This window comes from Salarias fasciatus, chromosome 17 (assembly GCF_902148845.1).
Source record: "Salarias fasciatus chromosome 17, fSalaFa1.1, whole genome shotgun sequence".
NCBI lineage: Eukaryota > Metazoa > Chordata > Actinopteri > Blenniiformes > Blenniidae > Salarias > Salarias fasciatus.
The window spans coordinates 5,568,501-5,588,004 of record NC_043761.1 but is presented as its reverse complement, the minus strand read 5'-3'; the positions used below and the strand labels follow the sequence as shown (position 1 = coordinate 5,588,004).

At 47.4% G+C, this 19,504-nt stretch overlaps 1 protein-coding gene across 23 annotated transcripts in view; it reads left to right on the top strand.

The window, feature by feature from the left end:
* celf2 (cugbp, Elav-like family member 2) overlaps nt 1-19,504 on the top strand; it is a 196,112-nt gene that overhangs the window by 146,148 nt on the left and 30,460 nt on the right. For all 23 annotated transcript variants that reach the window (XM_030112943.1, XM_030112965.1, XM_030112963.1 and 20 more), the window contains one exon: nt 14,256-14,304. In XM_030112943.1, coding sequence (XP_029968803.1) covers nt 14,256-14,304 — 49 coding nt within the window. The remainder of the gene's footprint in view (nt 1-14,255; nt 14,305-19,504) is intronic.

Genomic DNA, 19,504 nt, shown 5'->3' with positions numbered 1-19,504 from the left:
GGTGATGGGCAGATGGACAGGAAAAAGGTGGAGTAGAGCCACTCCAGCACGCTCGAGGGCAAAGCAATAAACGGGCCGCAGTTAAAAACCAATACCTGCTTATTAACTTCCACCACTCTCCTGGCTTGTAAAAGCCGGCGAACAATGTTTGTATTGGCACTCGTCCCCCTCCCTCCCTCCCTCCCTCGCTCGCTCGCTCGCTCCTTCTAAACCCAAGGCCCTGACAGGGAGAGCTGGCCCGCCGCCAAAGTGGAGGAAAAAGGGCAGCCGGTGTTGGCAGTGCCAAGCGGCGGCCATGTTGGTATAGGGCAGAAACAATCGAACGGCTGCCGTATTTTTTTTTTTTTTTTATATTTTTTTTTTTAGGAGGGCAATAAGTGAAGAGGTCTGTGGTTTATGTGATGAATGTCTCCCCATGCGGCTCTCAGAGAGGCCATGATGGTGATGAGAGCAAAGTGCTGCGAGGGCGAAGCTCCAGCGCCGGCGAGGGCAGGAAGGAGAGAGACGGCGTGTAGCTTCTCCACCTGCTCCATCCTGCTTCACCCCGTGACGATTATGGACGATTATACATATTCCTCGCCCTTTTTGAACCTCATTCTTCTTTTCAGTTGTCGATTGGTTCCTGAACAACGTGTTAAATGTTAATAAGTTTTCACCAATAGAGCACTTTCTCCCAGCTTCAGTCCCCTCAGATGAAAACGATCAATAATGTCTCCGTCAGAAGAGATCAGCTTCAGTAACAAGGCGTCATTGTTGCTCTTCGACCTTGTCAGCCTTCAGAAGGACTCTCCAGACTCCCGATCAGTGTGACGGGACACACGTTTTTATTAGCCACAACTCCTACAAGGTACATGCAACAACTCTCACAGTTAATCTGGAGCTGAGTCGGTTCTTCAAACATGCAAACGGTCTCTTTGTAATACACAGTGGTGTTATTTCGCTCTGTATTCGATGTTTTACATGATGCGCCATCAACAGGGAAAATAACGCTGCTTGTTTTTGCGTCGGACTCCATGACAGCAGCGCTTTTACTCCTGCTTTGTGCGTTTGGACGTCGGCGCTCACCAAGTGCCGAATGCCTTCATCTTTCCAGACAATGCCGCTCCGGAGCGTCATGAATCCAAACATCCGAGCTTTCAGAGCCAATAAAGCTGCGCTCAGCGGTGACTGTTCCGCCGCGCTAATAGCAGCGTCGCTAGGCAGCGCCGCACATAAATCAGCAGGTGGATTAATCTATAACGAGTAAAGAGAAAAGAAATAAATAAATATAAAAAAAAAAATGAAGGGGACAAAAATAATGAGTTATCTGTGTGGCACATGGAGTTTTTTCGGTGGAGGCTGTTTCTGGAAAAAAAAAGAAAGAATATTTCGGGGGTTTTTCTTAATGACTCACTAATGAAACTCAGAGGGGGGAGGTGGAGGCAAAGTGTGCACGTCTGTCGGTGCGTGCACGTGTTGCCTGGCGAGCCACGTCTCCGTCTCGGCTGCTCTAACGGCGCCAAATTAAAAAAAATAATAATAATAATAGTAAAAATTATCGCTGAAAAACATGCCCTGCACCCCTGCAGCGATTTAAAGGCATAAGCCCCGCCCCCCTCCGGACCGCCACACACACGTACTCTGTTTCCTGCACAGTCTGAGTTTATTGCGTGACATTCCCCCCCCCCCCCCCCCCCCCCCCCCCCCCCCCCCCCCCCCCCCCCCCCCCCCCTTTCCTTTGAAACACACGCTGAGCGCGTGCAGCGGCGCACGGCGAGTTAAAGCCTGTCGGCCTGCCTGTCAGACAAGGTTGTTTTAGATTTTCCACTAAATTGAACTCTTTCATTAGCGGCTGACAGATGTCTAAATGGCCGGTGTCTCCCCTGATTTTTTTTTTTTTTTTCCCCCCCTCCCACTGAGAAGGGGCCCCGGGGCCGCTGTTCCCGTCTGAAGCCTGCGAACGGAGGGAGAGATGGAAGGATGAATGGGACGGGCGAGAACCAATCTAGGACGTGTCCTCTGGAGCGCCCTCCAGCTCGGAGGAGTGCGCTCTTTTCATCCCTCCCTCTCCTCGCCCCGCTCTCCCGATGCCTCCCTGCCCTCGCTCTCTTCCTCCCTCCGTCTCTTTTGTCCTGTCGAACCTCTCCCTCCATCATTACTCCCTCTCTCTGTCTCTTTTCTCTTTGTGAAAACGGATGAAAAGCCCTTTGATTTGCAGTTTCTCTCAAGGATATTTCATTCTGACAGTAAGACAGAGAGGAGGGAGGGAGGGAGGGAGAGAGAGAGAGAGAGAGAGAGAGGGAGAGAGAGGGGTTGATTAGGGTGCTGGGGTGGGGGGAGGGGGGGGGGGGCGTGGGAGGGAGGCGAGGGGGCATCAGACGCGATCAGTCGAGTCCCGTCCTCCATGTGGGCGGATCAGAGCGTTTGTCGAGCGCCAAGCTTGATAAGGAGCGTGGGGCTCATTAAAAGCGAGCGTCGCACTGAGACCACACACACACACACACACACACACACACACACACACACACAGGTCCCCGCTTCCCTTACCTTTACGCCGCTGAGATAATTAGTGACGCTCGGCTGCCAGAATCCAGGCACGGGGTTGGTGTGTGTTCGCGCGAGCAAAGGCACATCAAAGGAGCCTCATCAAAGCAAGTGTGATCTCAAGCAAGGTTAAAGGTTTAAAAGCAGCAATTTATAATCTAAAGGCACAAGTCATCTAATCGGTCATTTATTATTGCGAGTTGGTGGACAGAGCCGCGGATCCGGGCGCCGGCTTTAAGTGATAATGTGTATTATCATTTTCAATGATGTGAGAAATCATATGCTTTCATGCGGAAGCCCCCTCGGTCGCAAGACTCTCGACTGCGCCGCGCTTTTGAAGGGAGCGCCGGCGCCGGCTTTAAATTGACGGAGGACTGTGGTTTTGCATTCCAAAGTGTCCTCTTCCACTGCTGCTCCTTTTTGAAGGAAATAATTCTACATCATCTGTTCATTAAGTGTTTTTAGTGTCGACGCAGTGACCCATTAGCTTAAACTTTATCTTGAGGAGGAGAAGAAACTGAAGTGCCGAGGAGGATTATTTTGATCAATATGCTTTTCGTGACCTTACTGTGCCACAGTACGCCGGTTTATTCTGTATCCTGCTTCGTAAATCTTTAAAGGGCACTCGGTGTAGTACTGGAGCATTTCAATTCAACGGCGTTGTGCAAGAATATTTCATGTTTATTCTTAAATTTCCACAACTTCTCACACACTCTGAGGCTCTCGTAGATTCCACACTTTCAAAAACTTTCAAACTTTCCATCACGTTTCCAAGTAGAAACAGAAAACTGAAAACGACTTTTTGAAAACATTCCGACTTGATCTCCATCAGTAAACAGGAGTTAAGGGAAATTGTAACAGAGCAGCTCCTGATTCGGATCATGCTAATGCTACAGCTTTAGGACGAGTGTAACTCTGCATTTTTTTTTTTTTTTGCTTTTAACAAAACTGTACCCTATGAAATGTTAGAGTGGCTTATTTCATTGTAGCAATTATTTGCAGACATCATATTACAGAACTTGGCGGCGTTGCCACGATGCGTAGCTGTTAAAAGCATCATTCACACTGTTTTTTTTTTTGTTTTGTTTTTTTTTCCACCTGCTGAGTAAATGAGTTTCAAAATATTCTCCACAAACGCGTTCGATTGTTGCCATTCCTCCGTCCTTATTTCAGCTACCTGGGCTCCAAACAGCAATAATGCCTACCGACTGTAATCAAGATCAATCTATCATAGCAGCGATGCTAGCAAGCTGTGTAAAGGGCCTTCATCAGATACATTTATCAGCAATTACCTGTGTGTTTGAAGTGTGCGCTTTCATTAAAGCGTCTGATGCGGCGATGGGAGGAATCCTCCGTGTCCGCGGCCCGCCGGGCCTCGTGCGCTGTTTGTTCAGGTGCGAGCCCATTACACATATCGCCGCTCCATCACAATCGCTCTCCGCTCAACACTTAAGACGACGAGCGGACGGCGAGATAGGGGGGGGCGAATAAAACAGAAGACGTCCGGGGTGGTGGGGGAAACTCGCACTGAGTGATGCATCGGCTGATTTCACTCCGCGGCCCCTTCAGAAGGTTTCGCCTCGCAGCCACCCAGCGACCGGGGTTTGAGCCGGTGTTTAGCGCCCAAACAGCGGAAACGTAGCCGTGTCGGATATTGAATTTATCATGTAGTAAGCGCGTGTGTCATCAAACATTCATGCGATATAGCCTGGAGGATATTATGCAACAAGCTGAAAGGTTAGACCTCGGACAAGCGGTTTGTAAAGAGGCTGAAAGGAGACGGCTAACCGGTTTGCAGCTATTAGAGCCGAGCGCCCGACAACGCTTTCAATATGCATTTCTGTGTTTCTGTGTGTGTTGCGCCTCGGATTTCCTCCTTTGTGGGTTCTGAACCCTGGAAGAGTGTTAGTTCCAGAATAGTTGGGCCTGAGACGAGGCGAGACGAGACGGCTTGGTGTGGAGAAGCCAGGTCTTCCAAGTCTGTCTAAACAGTGTATTGATCAGTAATGGACTTGGTTTAATTCATTGGTTGAGTCTCAGATTGTTTAGATTAAGGGTAGGATGAGTGAGGATACTGGAATTGAGCGGTGCTTACGACCACGACTTCCAGCCTCCTTCCTGATTGTTGCGTAGCACTGTCCGTTGGTGCATCGTATTGGCAGACCTGCCAACCTGTACGCATTTTGCGTAGCAGGTACGCAATTTGACATCAAAATACGCTGGTACGCTCCGCCTCATTAAACTACGCAAAAAGCTGCAGACGTCTGTGAGCGCTGTTATAAATGCGGACCGTGGACGTTCTCATGTCTGACAACACGATGCAGCAGCAGGGCTCTGAATTGTCACGCATTTCGGTGTGTTGTCACACATTCACGGCACACATTGTATTTGTCACGCTGAAAAAAAATACCGGTAAATTAGGCTGGTGCGCCGCAGCTATGGAACCGGGAGGAAACATGTGCTCCCCTCGTAGTGCTGCGACGTTCAATGAACGAGTCGTTCGTTTGAACGGCTCTTTCAAGTGAACGATGAGAGCCGGTTCTTGGCTGTCTGAGAGTCGTTCCTTTGTGCAAATTGTCCTCGCTTCCTTCACGTGTCTCCTGAGTCCCTCCTGAGTCCAGCTGTCTCCGCTGCTTTCGTGTTAACGACCGAGTTTCACTTTTCCGCAGCAGTTCCAGTCACCTGAACGCAGCAGCTAACTAGCGGAGGAGGAGTGTCGCGAAACCGGAGCGGAGCCGGTGTTTTGGAATAACTGAGTCCCTTTTAGCTGGCGACTGGGTTTCTTTCACGTCCCTTGTTGCTGATAGATATTAAAAACCAGACAAAAAGTCGTGTCAGATCTTTTATGAGTCTGATTTCAACATCTGCGGCTACTAGCAGCAGCAGCAGGAAGTGCTAAAGGAAGTCGGTCACCAGGTAACAAGGACACCAGTTAATTTGAAACACCGTATTCACGGCTTCATAAAGGTTTTAGTAATGGAACACACACGCGCACGCATGCGCACACACACAGCAAAAAGTGCTTAGTTAAAGGACATGTAGCAGAATTTTGAAGCTCTTTTCTGGGGACAACGTGTCACGGTCAGCCGCAATGTAATGTGTATCACAAAAACATCTGTTAGAACAACCCCCCCCCCCCCCCGGTCAACAAGTTTCTCGGCAAGTGGTACTCAAAAAATTTCACGAAGGTTGGCAGGTCTGTATTGGCCGGGCCGTCGTTTGCTTTAGTTTATTCACCGTCTTTGGTTCACAAGGCGAGAACATTCAACACAGCGGAAATTTTATGAAATGTGACCCCAATAGAAGATTAAAAAAACCCAAAAATGAGAATAAAGTTGAGGTATATCAAGACATTGTGTGCCATGTGCAAAGTTTCGACCCCGTCCATCCTGTGTGAGGATGAAAACATCTCCGTCTGGGTCGGTTTACGCCGGAGCGGCACGACTTGGTGCCGCATTCAAGCTGTAATTGGAAAGGCCAGAGACCCAGGAACACATCACATCAGTAGGAAGACCTTAACAGTGTGTGTGTGTGTGTGTGTGTGTGTGTGTGTGCGCCTGCGCCTGTCCTCATCTTTAAATCCTGCCTCGCAGATCATTCGAGTCCTGAAAAACATCAGCCGCTCACTCATTGTAAACACTACACACACACACACACACACACGCACGCACGCAAGCACACGTGCACACATCCATTCCCACAGCAGTGTCATTACAGAGGCTCATTATCGAAATCAATTCAATTAAAGGCTGTAATTGCTGTTGAGAAACCCAAATGCTATCGCAAACAGAGCTGAAGGAAGGCAAACCTCATCGATGTGCTGACCCTCGGAGTGTGTGTGTGTCTGTGTGTGTGTATGTGTGTGTGTGTATGCAGGCCGTTATTTAACGAAAGAAATATTAATCGCTTGTTTCAAATTAACTTCCCTAACCCCTCTTTTCTCTCCAAGTTGGTGGCAGCGTTTAAGCATATTGATTTGTTGGGGGAGTCGGAGGAGGGAGGAGATGGAGGGTGTGTGTGTGTGCGTGTGTGTGTGTGTGTGTGTGGTGGAGGGGGCTGTAAATGCGAGCTAACTATGTTCAACACTTAGAGTAGTTAGTGTGGAGAAGCGACGCAGCATAGCTAATGCCAAATCCCTCAATCATTCGGCACGTGCGCACGCGCACGCACGCGGCGGTTTAATTGTTTACCGAGCTAAATGAAGTGGGGATAATGTAGGCTAACTGCGCGCTCGGCGGCGCTAAGACGAGGGATATCGTAAAGGACAATTTGATTTACGGCGGTGTGTTTGCTGGGGGGGGGGGGGGCGTTATCGCCGGTGTGTCATGTAGCCATGGGTGTCAAGTGTTTGTGTTTCGGAGGAGGAAGAAATTCTCTTCAACCAGACTTTCTGTTTTTCTTCTTTCTTTCTCATTCCGGACATTAAATCATAGGAAAGCGAGTGTTTCCACCAGGTTTTACAGCTGATTCGGGAGTGCATTATGGAGGGGAAATGGGTACTGACACACAGGGTTTGCTTGTTTGAAAGGATTCTGTTGCAGTTCAGAGTCCGTAAATACAGCTGGAACACATGAGGAGTTGCCTCCCTCCTCAAAGAAGATGATCGCGCCGCAGCGGAACGCTAAAGTGTTTTCCGCAGATGATACGTCAAGAACAAGAAGTCTTAACCGGAGCTGGTGAGGATCCGATCACTTCAAATTACCGCCGTCATTCAGGTGGAAAAACGGAGCAGATTCGATTAATTATATTTGAAATGGCTCTGAGTGACAAAAAGCTAATTTCCCACCATATGTGCACAAAAATGCGCCCTTGACGTGACTCATTAGTGCGAGAACGCTCCGTCGAGGCAAAGCAATGTGGAAGGAAGAAGTGTAAGACAATGTGGACATCATCAAATTGAAAAGTGTAATTTATGTGTAAATACTGCAGCAGAAAACCGGATCAGTATGAAAATGCACGTCTCCTTTACGGATTTTATAACATTAAAACCATGTTGTTGGCAGTGGTGGAGTCTTCTACAGAGTTTTCGTGTTTTTCTTGTGATTGTGTCGGGTTTGTCCAGGTTTTGTGTTCTGGTTGAAAAGGTTTACAAGATTTATACCGACTTCAAAAAGTCTGAAATCGTCATTCAGTAAAAGGCCGGAATGGACATTTTTAATTCACAAGTTTTATCAAAGTGTTTCTGAATAAAGGGTTCAAGTATTTGATGGAAGCCTTGATTGTATCTTTTGCAGCAGCAGCCGGAGGAGAAGTCACGACGCGCTTCGGCGATTCGCTGCAAAAACGCCACAGTTTAGCTGAGAGGTGCGACTGAAAGCGTCGCCTGTCGGTCGGGTTCTCGTCATGATCGCTGTCTGGAGGTCATACGTGCGCTGCTACACCTTCACGGCTCTGTTTTCCTAAGACACACTCTCAGGAGTGTGTGTGTGTATGTGTGTGTTTTTGTGTGTGTGTGTGTCCAGTCGTATGGTCTCGGTCACCGATATTGAATCCCAACTGTGAGGGCCATCTGTCTGACTTTGACCCAGCAGCTCACCGTCACACCTTCAGAGAGGAGGGGAGGAGAAGGAGTGTGTGGCTGTCTTCTGCACAAACGAGCGTGCGTGCGCGTGTGTGTGTGTGTGTGTGCGTGTGTGTGTATTTGCTGCCTTACAGTATGTGCACTCCACAGCTTTTGGCACGCACATTGTGGTCATGTGAACTTGGCTGTTGCTTTGAAGGTGCCAACTGCTGGCAAAGGGCAGACACACACACACGCACGTGCACACACACACACACACACACACACACACACAGAAAGAGAGAGGCAGCGCAAACACAGACTAAGTCATGTACATATAGTGATAGGGACATGAACAAAGACACAAGCACACACACATGCACACTGTACATATGGACACACACACTGTACATATAGACAGCACACTGTGCACGCTCACACACACATCCACATCCACCCACAGCAGCGCCCTCCTCTCCTCACACGCTCACTTGGTATTCCGAGCCTGGAGTCGGCCCTGTGACTGACCTCTGACCTTTGAAGATCCGGGGCGGCCTGGTAAGACGTGGACGGGGGCGAGCGGGCGACAGGAGCGGTGAAGTTAACTCTGCAGGGGCCGTTGGCGTGCGGGCGGCGTCGCGTTTCCCGTGCTGGAGGCGGGCGGAGGGACTATTTGACGGGAGGAAGGAGACGGAGCTGCAGAACGCTGGAGCGCTTTTCGGTATTAACCCAACGCCGCGAGGATATAAAGATAAAAACGCTGCGGGGAAAGGGCGGGAGGCGGGCGGGCGGGGTTGACATTTCATCAGCTAGTCCGACACATAGACACGTCCCGCCTGCCAGGAAGCAGGAGGTGATTAGAGACGCGGCCCTATAACTGGGAGGTTGTAAAAACCCATCCTGGCCGCCTGCTGCACTCTGATCCCGCCGCTGTAATGTGGACCTGATGCCTTCACTCAACCTTTCCTCCTCTCGCCTCTCCTCGCTGACACAAATATCTTCTGGAGATTGGATATGCCTCTTTTGCAGGAGCGCGGCTTCGGCGTGTCGTTTATCCCGTGCGGTGGATTTGGGCGGCAGATTACATCAGTCATAGATAATTAGCATTAATTCGTAACAGCGAGTCTGGCGGTGAGTCTCCGCTGCCAAAACGAGGTTTGTGAGTGGAAATCAATCCGTAGCACGACTGCACAACAAACACCGTCGACAAATGTGCTGCAGGAGTCAATTTGGAATCTCAGGCTCTCAAATCAGTCTCTGAGATTTACTCTTTTCTCATTTATGTAGTCATTTTTAATGTGTGTATGTTGTGGTTGAGCAGCATTAGCTTAACTCAGGTTTAACAGTAAATTAAAACATTTCAACCGTTTTAATGACAGTCTAACCTCTCCACATCCTCTCTAATTTCCTAATTGACTGTTTTCTGGTTCAGGAAACAGTTGAACAGTTGCAGGTTAACCACAGACATGATGGAATAGGACAACTGGAGTGCGTTCAGTCTGGCCGCCATCTTGGATGAGGACCCATTCTTTCTCATTCTTTCTGTTTTGTGGAAAAAGTCTTTACAGAATTACGAACTCCGAAACACTTTCCTTCACCTCAATCTCAGTGGTCTTTAATTTAAAACTCCACAACCTTGATGTATGTAAAAGCATCATGAACACAGCTTCATTTCTGTTGTCTGTAATGCACCAAACTGTGTGGAAATCGGTCGATAGTTCAGCGAGTTTTCATTATTTTAATTCTGCAATGTGTCGGCCATGATGATACATCGGTAGGTGGTCAATGAGGTGGAGCATCGTTCAACTTCCTGGTTCATCTTCTTCCATGGAAAACAGGCTGACAACAGACAGCAACGCTGCCACTTAGTGGCCAAAAGACAACACTACTTTTTCTTCGATAATGCAACTTTTTTTTAGTTACAAACACGATGATGCTGTTAAATCGTTCAGAAAAACTGAAATCAAGGCAGATTTCTCTGTTCTGAATGCACAAATATACATCAGTGAAGATGTTTCCTCCTCATATTGTTCCATTTGCCTCCAGTTTCTGCTGCATTTTCCTCCTTTCATACAATTTTCAGTAAATTTTATCTTCAGATTGGAGCCACAGGTTGTTCACATTAAACGAGCAGCCCTCCCGCCAGTGCGTCCGACATTTCGGCGTATGCTTGCTCAATTTGTCTCAGTGTAATCATGGTATAGCTTTAATGAAGAGCAGGAACAAGCCGATCCTTCCAGTCAGCGAGGGGCGGGATGATTTTTAACAACCTTAAAGCTCCTTCAGGGACAACCCAAGGAGAAAAAGTGCATTTTAGGGGGCAAATTAGATTAACTTAATTAATGCTTAAGTTGATTAAATTCAGGGGTTCTCAACCACCATCCACCATCAGGTGGAGAGTTACAGCTTCTGCGAATGATGGAGGCTGGAACTTAATGAGATTCCTGAAGGGATATGAAAGGATTCATACCCGATAAGTGGATTTGATATTGGACTCACACTTGATAATCCCAGCTCTAGACTTCAATGAGCTGGAAATCGCTGCACAGATTCTGCTGTCAGAGGAAGTTCAGGCAAATTTGAGGAAATTAGGAGGCGCAAATATTAACTGCAACAATAACACACTGCTGGGCGACGAGAGAGGCTTCCTGTTCCCGCCAACCTGAACAGTGGCGCTCATTAATTTTGATTGGTGACTTTTTGGTCCGCACATTAACATGTGAATGAAATGTTAATCGATTTTTTCCGAGCTGTGCGTTTACCGCGGGTTTTCCGGTGCGACTCGGTCAAACGGTTCGCCGAAGGGCCGATTCAAGTGCTCTAAGCGTTGATTTAAAAAAACAAACGGCGACGCTTTGCTTCAAGTGCATCACAAGCAGACGACGAAGCCCTCCAAGCTCCGGCAAAACTTTCCACCACGTAATAATCAGTTACCTTCAATTTAAACTTTGCGTCATTGACTGTTTCCACTTATTTTTCTTCTTCCTTAGTTTGTAAATCGCGTTGTGATTAATTGCGACGCAGAGGCCTGGAGTGGCTTTTGAAAACCGCTTCGATTAAAGGTTAAGCAAAGGCCCGGTTCTTGAATGGATGAGAGGTTTGTCACTCATCTGCGGAGCTGGGAACTCGCACGTTACCGTTCTTTGGGAATGTTCCACTTCTGAGTTTGCTGCTTTGACTGATATCAACATTGCAGTGCCTGCATGTTGCTGTAATACTCTAAGCTGGAAGTAAATAGAATTGCATGCAGTGCCAGAAAAACCGTGAAGTGATCCTTGTGGTCTTAATGTTTTGGCCCTGGAGCCACGTCAGGACTTCCCCACTTCCCAGTTTGTCGTGTCTGCGCTGCAGTCTTACTCAGGTAAACAGGAAGTAGACTCTTAGAGCTAAACGCCAGCACAGCGTTGTCGCCTGCACACACAGCTCTTGTCTTCTGTCTGCCTTCTTTTCTCCCTTCCTTTTCTTTTTTTTTATGGTTACGAGCGCAGCGAGGACTTGGTAGTTTTGCCGGGGTCCCGCTGAGCGCATAATGAATGGCAGGCTGCGGCTGCGGGGCCTGGCAGGCGGGGAGGAAAACAGCACTGTGGAATTGTGGGATAGCGGCGGAGAGTCTTGCCTTTGTGGGTCTCGACGGGAGCTCGCCGAGATCAAACGTGTCGACAGCGCGGCCGCCCGTCGGGCATTTTCTGGCGCAGACGGACCCGAGGAGGAGACCGAGAGCCGGACGCGCTTTCTGTACCTGAGCCACTGTGTTTGCGTGAGCAGATCTATGCGTGTGTGTGTGTGTGTGTGTGTGTGTGTGTGTGTGCGTGCACGTGGCAGCTTGTTGGCAGGGTTTTTCAGGACTGACTGACAGCAGCGCGGTGGATGCTGTCGAGCCTTTTGTGGGTTTTTCAGGAAGGTGTTTTTTTGTTTTTGTTTTTTGCCTGGAGAGGACAGACTTTGAAATGGATTAACAAAAAGTGACTTGATGTGACTTCCAGGTTCCGACTTTGCTCCTTTTGATGTGGCTTCAGCGCACGCGCACACACACACACACACGCACTTACACCACCCTCCATGTGTCTGCATCTGTCCTTGGCGATACAGTACTGAGACGCCATGCGAAGGGTTTCCCCTCTCTTCCCATCTGTCCAATTTCTTCTTCTCTTGGTCCTGTTTTTTTCATCCTTCTGATCTTTTCTTGACGGTTTTCTTCATCCCTTATCTTTGTGTTTCCTCTGCTTTTAGATTTTCCATTGGCCTCATGACTTGGAGTAAGTCTTAAAACAAAGGAATTTTATTTCATCAACATCAACAAATATGAAATATGACTATAAATATCATATATTATGACCCTAAACTCCTCTTTACCAGAATCCTTAATCCAGAACTGATTCTGCCGCTGATCAAAGGGAGTCATGAGTTACTCATTTTCAAGAAAACCAAATCAATACAGTGTAATTTAATCATTTTTTTGCGTCCTCGTGTCATTTCTCACGCCTTGAAGTTCAGTGGCACGAACGTTCTGTCCGTTTCAGGTGAGGCGATCAGAGACGTCTTCATTAACCTGCTCGTCACTTTCTGCCGGATGAAATCAGAGGGTTATTATGTTGGAGTTTTTATTTATTCAAGGGGGGAAAAAACACAACATGCAGTAAAAAAAAAAAAAAATCAAGCTCTTTTGTCAGTTTTTGTCCTCTTTATGAATACACAGCTGATTGATCCCATGATTCACAGACCTTTGACATCAAATCTCATTTCTTTTGTCCTGATGTGAAATAATCTTCTGGATCGAGGCGGCGTCTCGTAAACCTGGTGACACATCAGCCGAGCCTCCTTTCATTGAAGCTTCCACTCAAGAGACGGTGGTTTTATGAATCACCTCGGACGAAAAACCTCCAGTCTCTTTATTGAACCAGAGGATTTTGACTGGAAAAACGACGGATTCTGAAATGTTTTGAGCTTTCAGGTTAAATTCAGTTCATTCATTCATTGACCCTGGCCTGGTTGCATCTTCCTCCGCCATCTACTGCCCCCTTCAGGCAGATGTGTGTATAAACCGGGTGGCCTCAGTGAGTGTGTGTGAGCAAATGGGACAGGTCTGCGAGAGGAAGAAGAGTTAGAAGGGGAAAAAAAAGAGGCGAGTGAGGATGATAAGGACGAGAGCAAGAGGGAGAGAGTTGGGATAAAGGTGTGTGATAGAATTGGAAGATCAAAGCCTTCTGTCACAGCGTGACTGAGCCCAGGGGCGTTATGGGTAAGACGGGGCACACACACACGCACACACGTTTACGCACACTTGTGCAGACACAGACACACTCGGCGGCGGCTGGTATTTGACTCTGAGTGTGATTGATACCGGGCTAGATTTGGAGAATCACTGTCATTCGTCTCTCCGCAGATCAAACAGCCACATAATCTCCCATAAAGGAAAGAGAGATGGAGGGAATAAAAAAAAAAAAAAAAACGGGACAGAGGAGGAGAGATTGAAGGGGCGAGGGAGGCGGGGTTGGAGAGAGAGGCGACGAAACCTCCTCATGTGTGAAGCGTTTTCCTGTTTTCTATAAAACAAGACCCACAATTTTAAAAACACATCCATCATTCAGCTCCATTAAGCGGCGTCTCGGAGATACCCAATATCTACAAAAGATAACTTCACACACACACACGCACACACACGCGCGCACACATGTTTGACCCCGTTTACACTATTCAGAGCCGTACCTCCATATTGTGTGAAAAATCCCCCCACGGCGCACGGCGATCGCGCCGGGATCAGCCGGTCAGGTGGACAAATCCGTCCTCGAGTGATCCGGTCACAGACCTGCAGGCTCATCTTCCTCCCGGCGAGCGCGAGGAGGACGAGCAGGGATTGCTTCTCCCGACCTGGGACGAACTCGTCCGACTCCAGAGCGGAGGCCGACTGCAGGACGGCGCTCGTTCGGGCAAAACGCCACAGATGTCCAGACCGGGGTCACATATAGTCAGCACCACTGCAACCATAAAACTATTTTGACATTTTTTCGGACATGGTGATCTCATCGTTGCCGTGTGAGACGGAACTTTTCTCAAACGAAAACAGCGTCGTCTGAACCGGGGAATAAAACATTACCGATTCCATTTTTTTCTTTTCAGACAGTTCAGTAATGCATTGGAGCGGCGTGAATGTTTCTCCTTCGTCTGCGTCTCGATTTTGTATGTGAGCCGCGACACGGCGAGACTCAACCTGTTCTCCTCTCTGTCTCTCCAGATGCACCACCCGATTCAGATGAAACCTGCAGACAGTGAGAAATCTAACGGTGAGTGGCCCCCGCTTCGGCACAGCAGACGCATCAATATCACACACACACACACACACACACACACGCACGCACACACATGCACAAGCATCCGTGGCCCTTTTTTAAATTTGCCTGGTAATAGCTATCTCTCTCTCGACAGCAGGATGAGGGACCGATGGGGGGAGAGGAGATAGATTGAACAAGAAGCATCGAGGGGAGCAGAGAACCGAGTGGTGGGGGAGGAAGCTGTGTGTGCGGGAGGGGGGTGTTGCTGATGTATATAAATATATTTTTCTGCTTGTGATGAATTATTAAGGTGCTTCAGAAGGAGGTCAGGGAGAGTTGAATGGTTTTGGCCCGGTGGTGAACCAGCCTCTCTTCCCCCGTGGCGTCTGGCTCATACAAACATGCTGTATGAACCCTCCACGCTCACGCCCACCTTAATGCATCTATTTTACACACACACACACACACACACCTCGTCCTCACGTCACCCCGTTCCCAGACAACATATTGCAGATTCAGCTCTGAATTGATTTCCTATACCCAACCTGCTTTTCCATTCCTTCTCGTTGTAACCAGAAAGCTGTTGGAAGTTTTTTAAACTGAGAACAAGAAAAAAAAAAGTATCAGAGTCGTTTTTAAAGTATTCCTCTGCTATTACTTTTTATTTACCAAATCCCACTAAAAGACAACAGCGGCGTTGTGTGAGTCTGTTTCTAAAGACTTTATGGCGTGCTCGACCTCGTGCCTCGTCTGTTTCCGGGGGAAGATATAGCTCGTTACACCTCCAGATGAGATGGGTTTGTCTCTTTCATCAGAGTCCTGGGCGTCCTCCACAAGTCGGCGTGACGGGAGTTAACAAAGCAGTCAAAATCAATCAGGCTGCACACATCAAAAAGCAGACCAACGGCAGCACATTAGTGCAACCGGCAGAAAAGTGTCTGTCTGATGCCGCACAGCTCCAGCAAAGAAACTCAAGAAAGTGCAGTCGGCTTTTCACGCAGCGAGGGAAAAGCAGCGGAGAGACTTGAGCTCAGACTGCTCGCAGGAAGACGCCGTTTACAGCGGCTCTGGTTTACTTGGTAAAAGTTGTTCGATTCTTTTTCGGAAGAGTTTGGCGTTTCCACTTTAATGCTGAGAAAACGACGTCTGTTTACACAGAAGCTACAGAAATGCTGTTTTCATGCTATGTGATCTGACGCGTTGCATATCAGTGTTTCCTGAAGGCTGGACGAGCTCGGAGAGGCTCTGCTTGAGGTTTATTTGTCCAGCGAGGCGTCGGCAAGAAGCGACCTTGACAGACACACCAGGCAGCGGGGGTTTTTCTACGTGTTGCATATCTTGCGCTGAGCTCCGTCCTTCTGGGAATGAAGGGAAAATAAGACCGTAGAAAACCCACTTTTCCTTTCTTGTGAAGGATGTACCGATGGAATAGAAAAGAATTGATTATTTCTAGTAAATTCCGAGCTTCCAGAGGTGAATGTGGCGCCCAGCGGTCACGGACAGTCTCGTCTTTAAAGGCATCGCGCTGCCGTCGTTCTCATTTCAATTGGCCTGATGCAATTTGTCAGCCTCATTACATTTAGCCTTGTTTATCAGAGGCAAACTTAAAGATCGTTGTCGCGGAGGCCACAGTTTAACGGCATCGACACGCCGACGCCGCGGACACGTCTGATTTGCGATCCGTTTTTCCCTTCATGCCCAATTACTCCGCTCTGATGGGCTCCACGGGCCTGGAGGAGCCCGAGTTTAAGCTGCGTTCGCTCTGTTTGGAGCCTGAAAGCAAACACGTCTCTGGTGGTTGAATAGTTCTCCTAATCTGTTCCGTCAGATTTAATCCATTAGCGGCATTTTGCATGTATACCTTTAAACACTGCGCGGTGTGTGAGGATTTCCCCTTCACCAAAGACATGGGCTTTATTGATCAGTGATCTGGAAAACAACGTGTGTTTGAAGTGAGGTCCAAGCACCCACGTGAAACGAGGATGTCAAACAGCACCCACTGGTGGACAGACGTGAAAACTGCATCATTTCGATGCGGCATTAGTGAAGGACGCCGCCCTCTTTTCTTCGACCCTCCTGGTGAGAAAACACTCGTCTTGTTTACCGGATACGGACGTCCAGCTCGCCAGTCAGCCGGGCTGAATTTCCATCCATTCTAAATCCGTCCGGGTCGTTCCAGCAACCTCCTGCCTCGGCGTCGGTAAACACTGGAATCCCCCAGACTGGATTTATTTGTGAATGTTTTTCAAAAAATTAGTGAGATTTTCCATTCTGTGCGTCTGACAGGCTCAGATTTATCTGGATGAATAGTCAAGAGACCTTTTTACCTTTCCAGCAAAATATTGAAACTGTCCAGTGCAGCCGAGCTTGAAGAATCTGAATTTTTTCTTTTTTTTTTTTTTTTTTTTTTTTTTTTTTTCATTCAGCCATGCAGAAATTATTTGCATGGCTAAGTGAGAAAATGTAGGTTTTGGACAATTTGGATGAACTGACCGTGCAGGCTGAGTAATTGAGCGGAATTTGAAATTCGATACCGTGGGGAGCAAAAAAAAACACACTGCTGCTGGATTTCACAAAGTTTTAAACATGCTTTCCCTTGTGTGTGTGCGTGTGTGTGTGTGTGTCCTCTTGGTTGACATGCGGACGATGGAGTAGCATCATAAGCCGCCTGCTGTGTCACTGTCCACTGCAGGGGGGGTGGGGGGGGACAATAAAACGACAATACCCGGGAAAAGGCAGGGGAGAAATCCTTATAGAAACCATCATCCGCTCCACTGAAATATGGCCGAGCGTGACTTTATAAGACATAACCGTCAGGGTGAGGACGGTGGAACTTAATAAAGAAGCCACCACTCACGGGCAGGGAACGGTGAAATATAGAGCGGGCCATATCCATCCACTTAATGGTAATGACCTTTAATAAACCCACTGTTAGATCCACTGTAACAGTGACGTATGGCCGCTCCCGGGCTTTATTGCCTCAGCGAGTGGAGGGGATGAGATGGAGAGCTGTACAGTCCTGCGCTCTGATAACATTATTGGTAAAGCAGTTTCTTTTTTCCCCCCCCCCCCATGATGCAATGAGTCATTTTTAACCTCTTCTCGAGCATACTGGTCAACGTTTGACGCGCCCACTCTCGCCAGTGTCGGGTGGATTTCTGTTTTTTTTTTTTTCAAGTTTTTTTAAAACAGTCCTGGAACTTTTTGAAAAGACTTCAATTCAGAGGAAATGAAATCAAACAGTCAAACTGGATTGTACCAAACTCCAGTGATTGAAATCATGGAGTGCCAGAAGTTTTCATTAAAGTTGGCTTTCGGTTGAGATTATAGTCATTTTCAGCCGTAATTGTTTTTTGTGAAAACTCTGCATTTCCACCATGTACACTCAACAAAGAAGAACTTCAAACCAGGAGTGTCAAACACATTTTAGTTCAGTGTGCCGATCCTTTAAATTTTAACTTTGAAGTTTTCCCTCGTTGCGTCACAGAGTGTGTGTGACGACACCTTTCATAGCAGCGTCACTGGCGGGTCCCAGTGTTGCGTTGTCTTCGCTACTCTTCAGAAGAATGTTGAAAATCAATATTTTCTTCGAGATTTGGTTTGCTGGGCCGGATTGGAGCCTCGTGAGGGCCGCTTTCGGCCCACGTGCCTGATGTTTGACACCTCTCATTTAAGCTTTCTTATCCTCTCCCTGCCTGCCGGCACGTCTGGTCCAAATACAGAAACAGTCAGTTGTAACGAAATCTCGCCTCCTTCTCCTCAATCGACACAGAGTAAATTAATTACATTGCTGTTAGACTTGTGCTAATCTTTCTCTGGAGTGATGAGCACACTGGAACACACACACACACACACACACACACACACATGCGCGTGCACGTCAAGACGCGCCAGTGTGTACAAAGGAGTTAAAGCTTTTTGAAACAACACTTATCTTGGCAGCGTATCCCGATGGTTCTTCTTTCTTTTTTTTTCTTTTTTTTTTTTTCTCCAACACACAAACAATTCAAACAGCAAAATAAACAAGTGTGCTATTGATTTCCCAGAGTGCAACAGACCGCTTATCTCTTTCGCCTCGCAGTGAGAGCTGACAGTTTCCTCATTAAAAATGAATTGGATTAGCATTACATTGAATGTGGCGGGAACCAAGACCGTGTGGATTCTCCCGCTCAGGCCTCGCTCGCGCTTTCCCGCCGTCCGTCCGTCCGTCCGTCCGTCCGGCGGCCCGGCCTCCCTCGTTCCTGGAGATTTCACCCGAGATGGAGGGATTGTGTCAGAGGAGGTGGAGGAGGTGGAGGGTGGGAGAGGACAGGCTGCGCAGTCTCAGCAAGCAGCCAGCGTTGAAGTGATAATGAGACATTGATCAGAGCCTCGCAGATGGCGTGATGAAATGCAGCAGCTCTGTCTGTCTTCATCCGTCTCCCACTGTCCTCGCCCATTCTTCCGCTCCTCTCGCGCTCGTCCCTCCTGATTGCCCTGTTCTGTCGTCCCGTGGCATTAACATTTCTTTTCCTTCTCCTCGTTCCGATCAGTCGTTTCTCCAAAGTTAAACCTTTTTTTTTTTATAACTAATGCTACTAATGGAGGTTTGAGTTATTTGGATTTCATTCATGCAAATATCCTTTTATCTTCTGTTTGATCGGTATTAATTGATATTCTGATCCCTGAGTGACCTGTGTGTGATTATTGGGATTAATGCATCAAAACTCTGATAAATCTGTGAATCTTTGTCATGAATCGATCTGTTTGTTTCTCTTGACCCTTTTTACTGGTTTTCTTTCCTGCCTTTACTTATAAATTTCTTTATATTTGCTTTCTCTTTATAGTAATTTTGGATCTTCAGAGATGAAAAAGAGCAGATTTTGACTTTTTCCACTTAGAAATTCACAGATGTATCTCCTTCTCATACTTTCATGTTTTTCCGCCTAATATTGAGATTATTTTCAACATTAAATGATACTCCTAAGACCGATTCCGACTTGAAAAAAAACATTTATATCAATATTTTCTTTCACTCTTAGAAAGTCATCATTTTAAACCTTCAAATGACTTTCAGGCTTTACAAACAGGACAAAATCTTAAAGAAACAGTCTCTTTGTTTATTCACACTTTGTTTAATGCAGAATTGACTCAAAATGACAAAAGAAAAACTTCTGAATAGATGATATAAAAGGTGAATTATACTAAAAACGATCAGCCAAAGCCAGAAAGC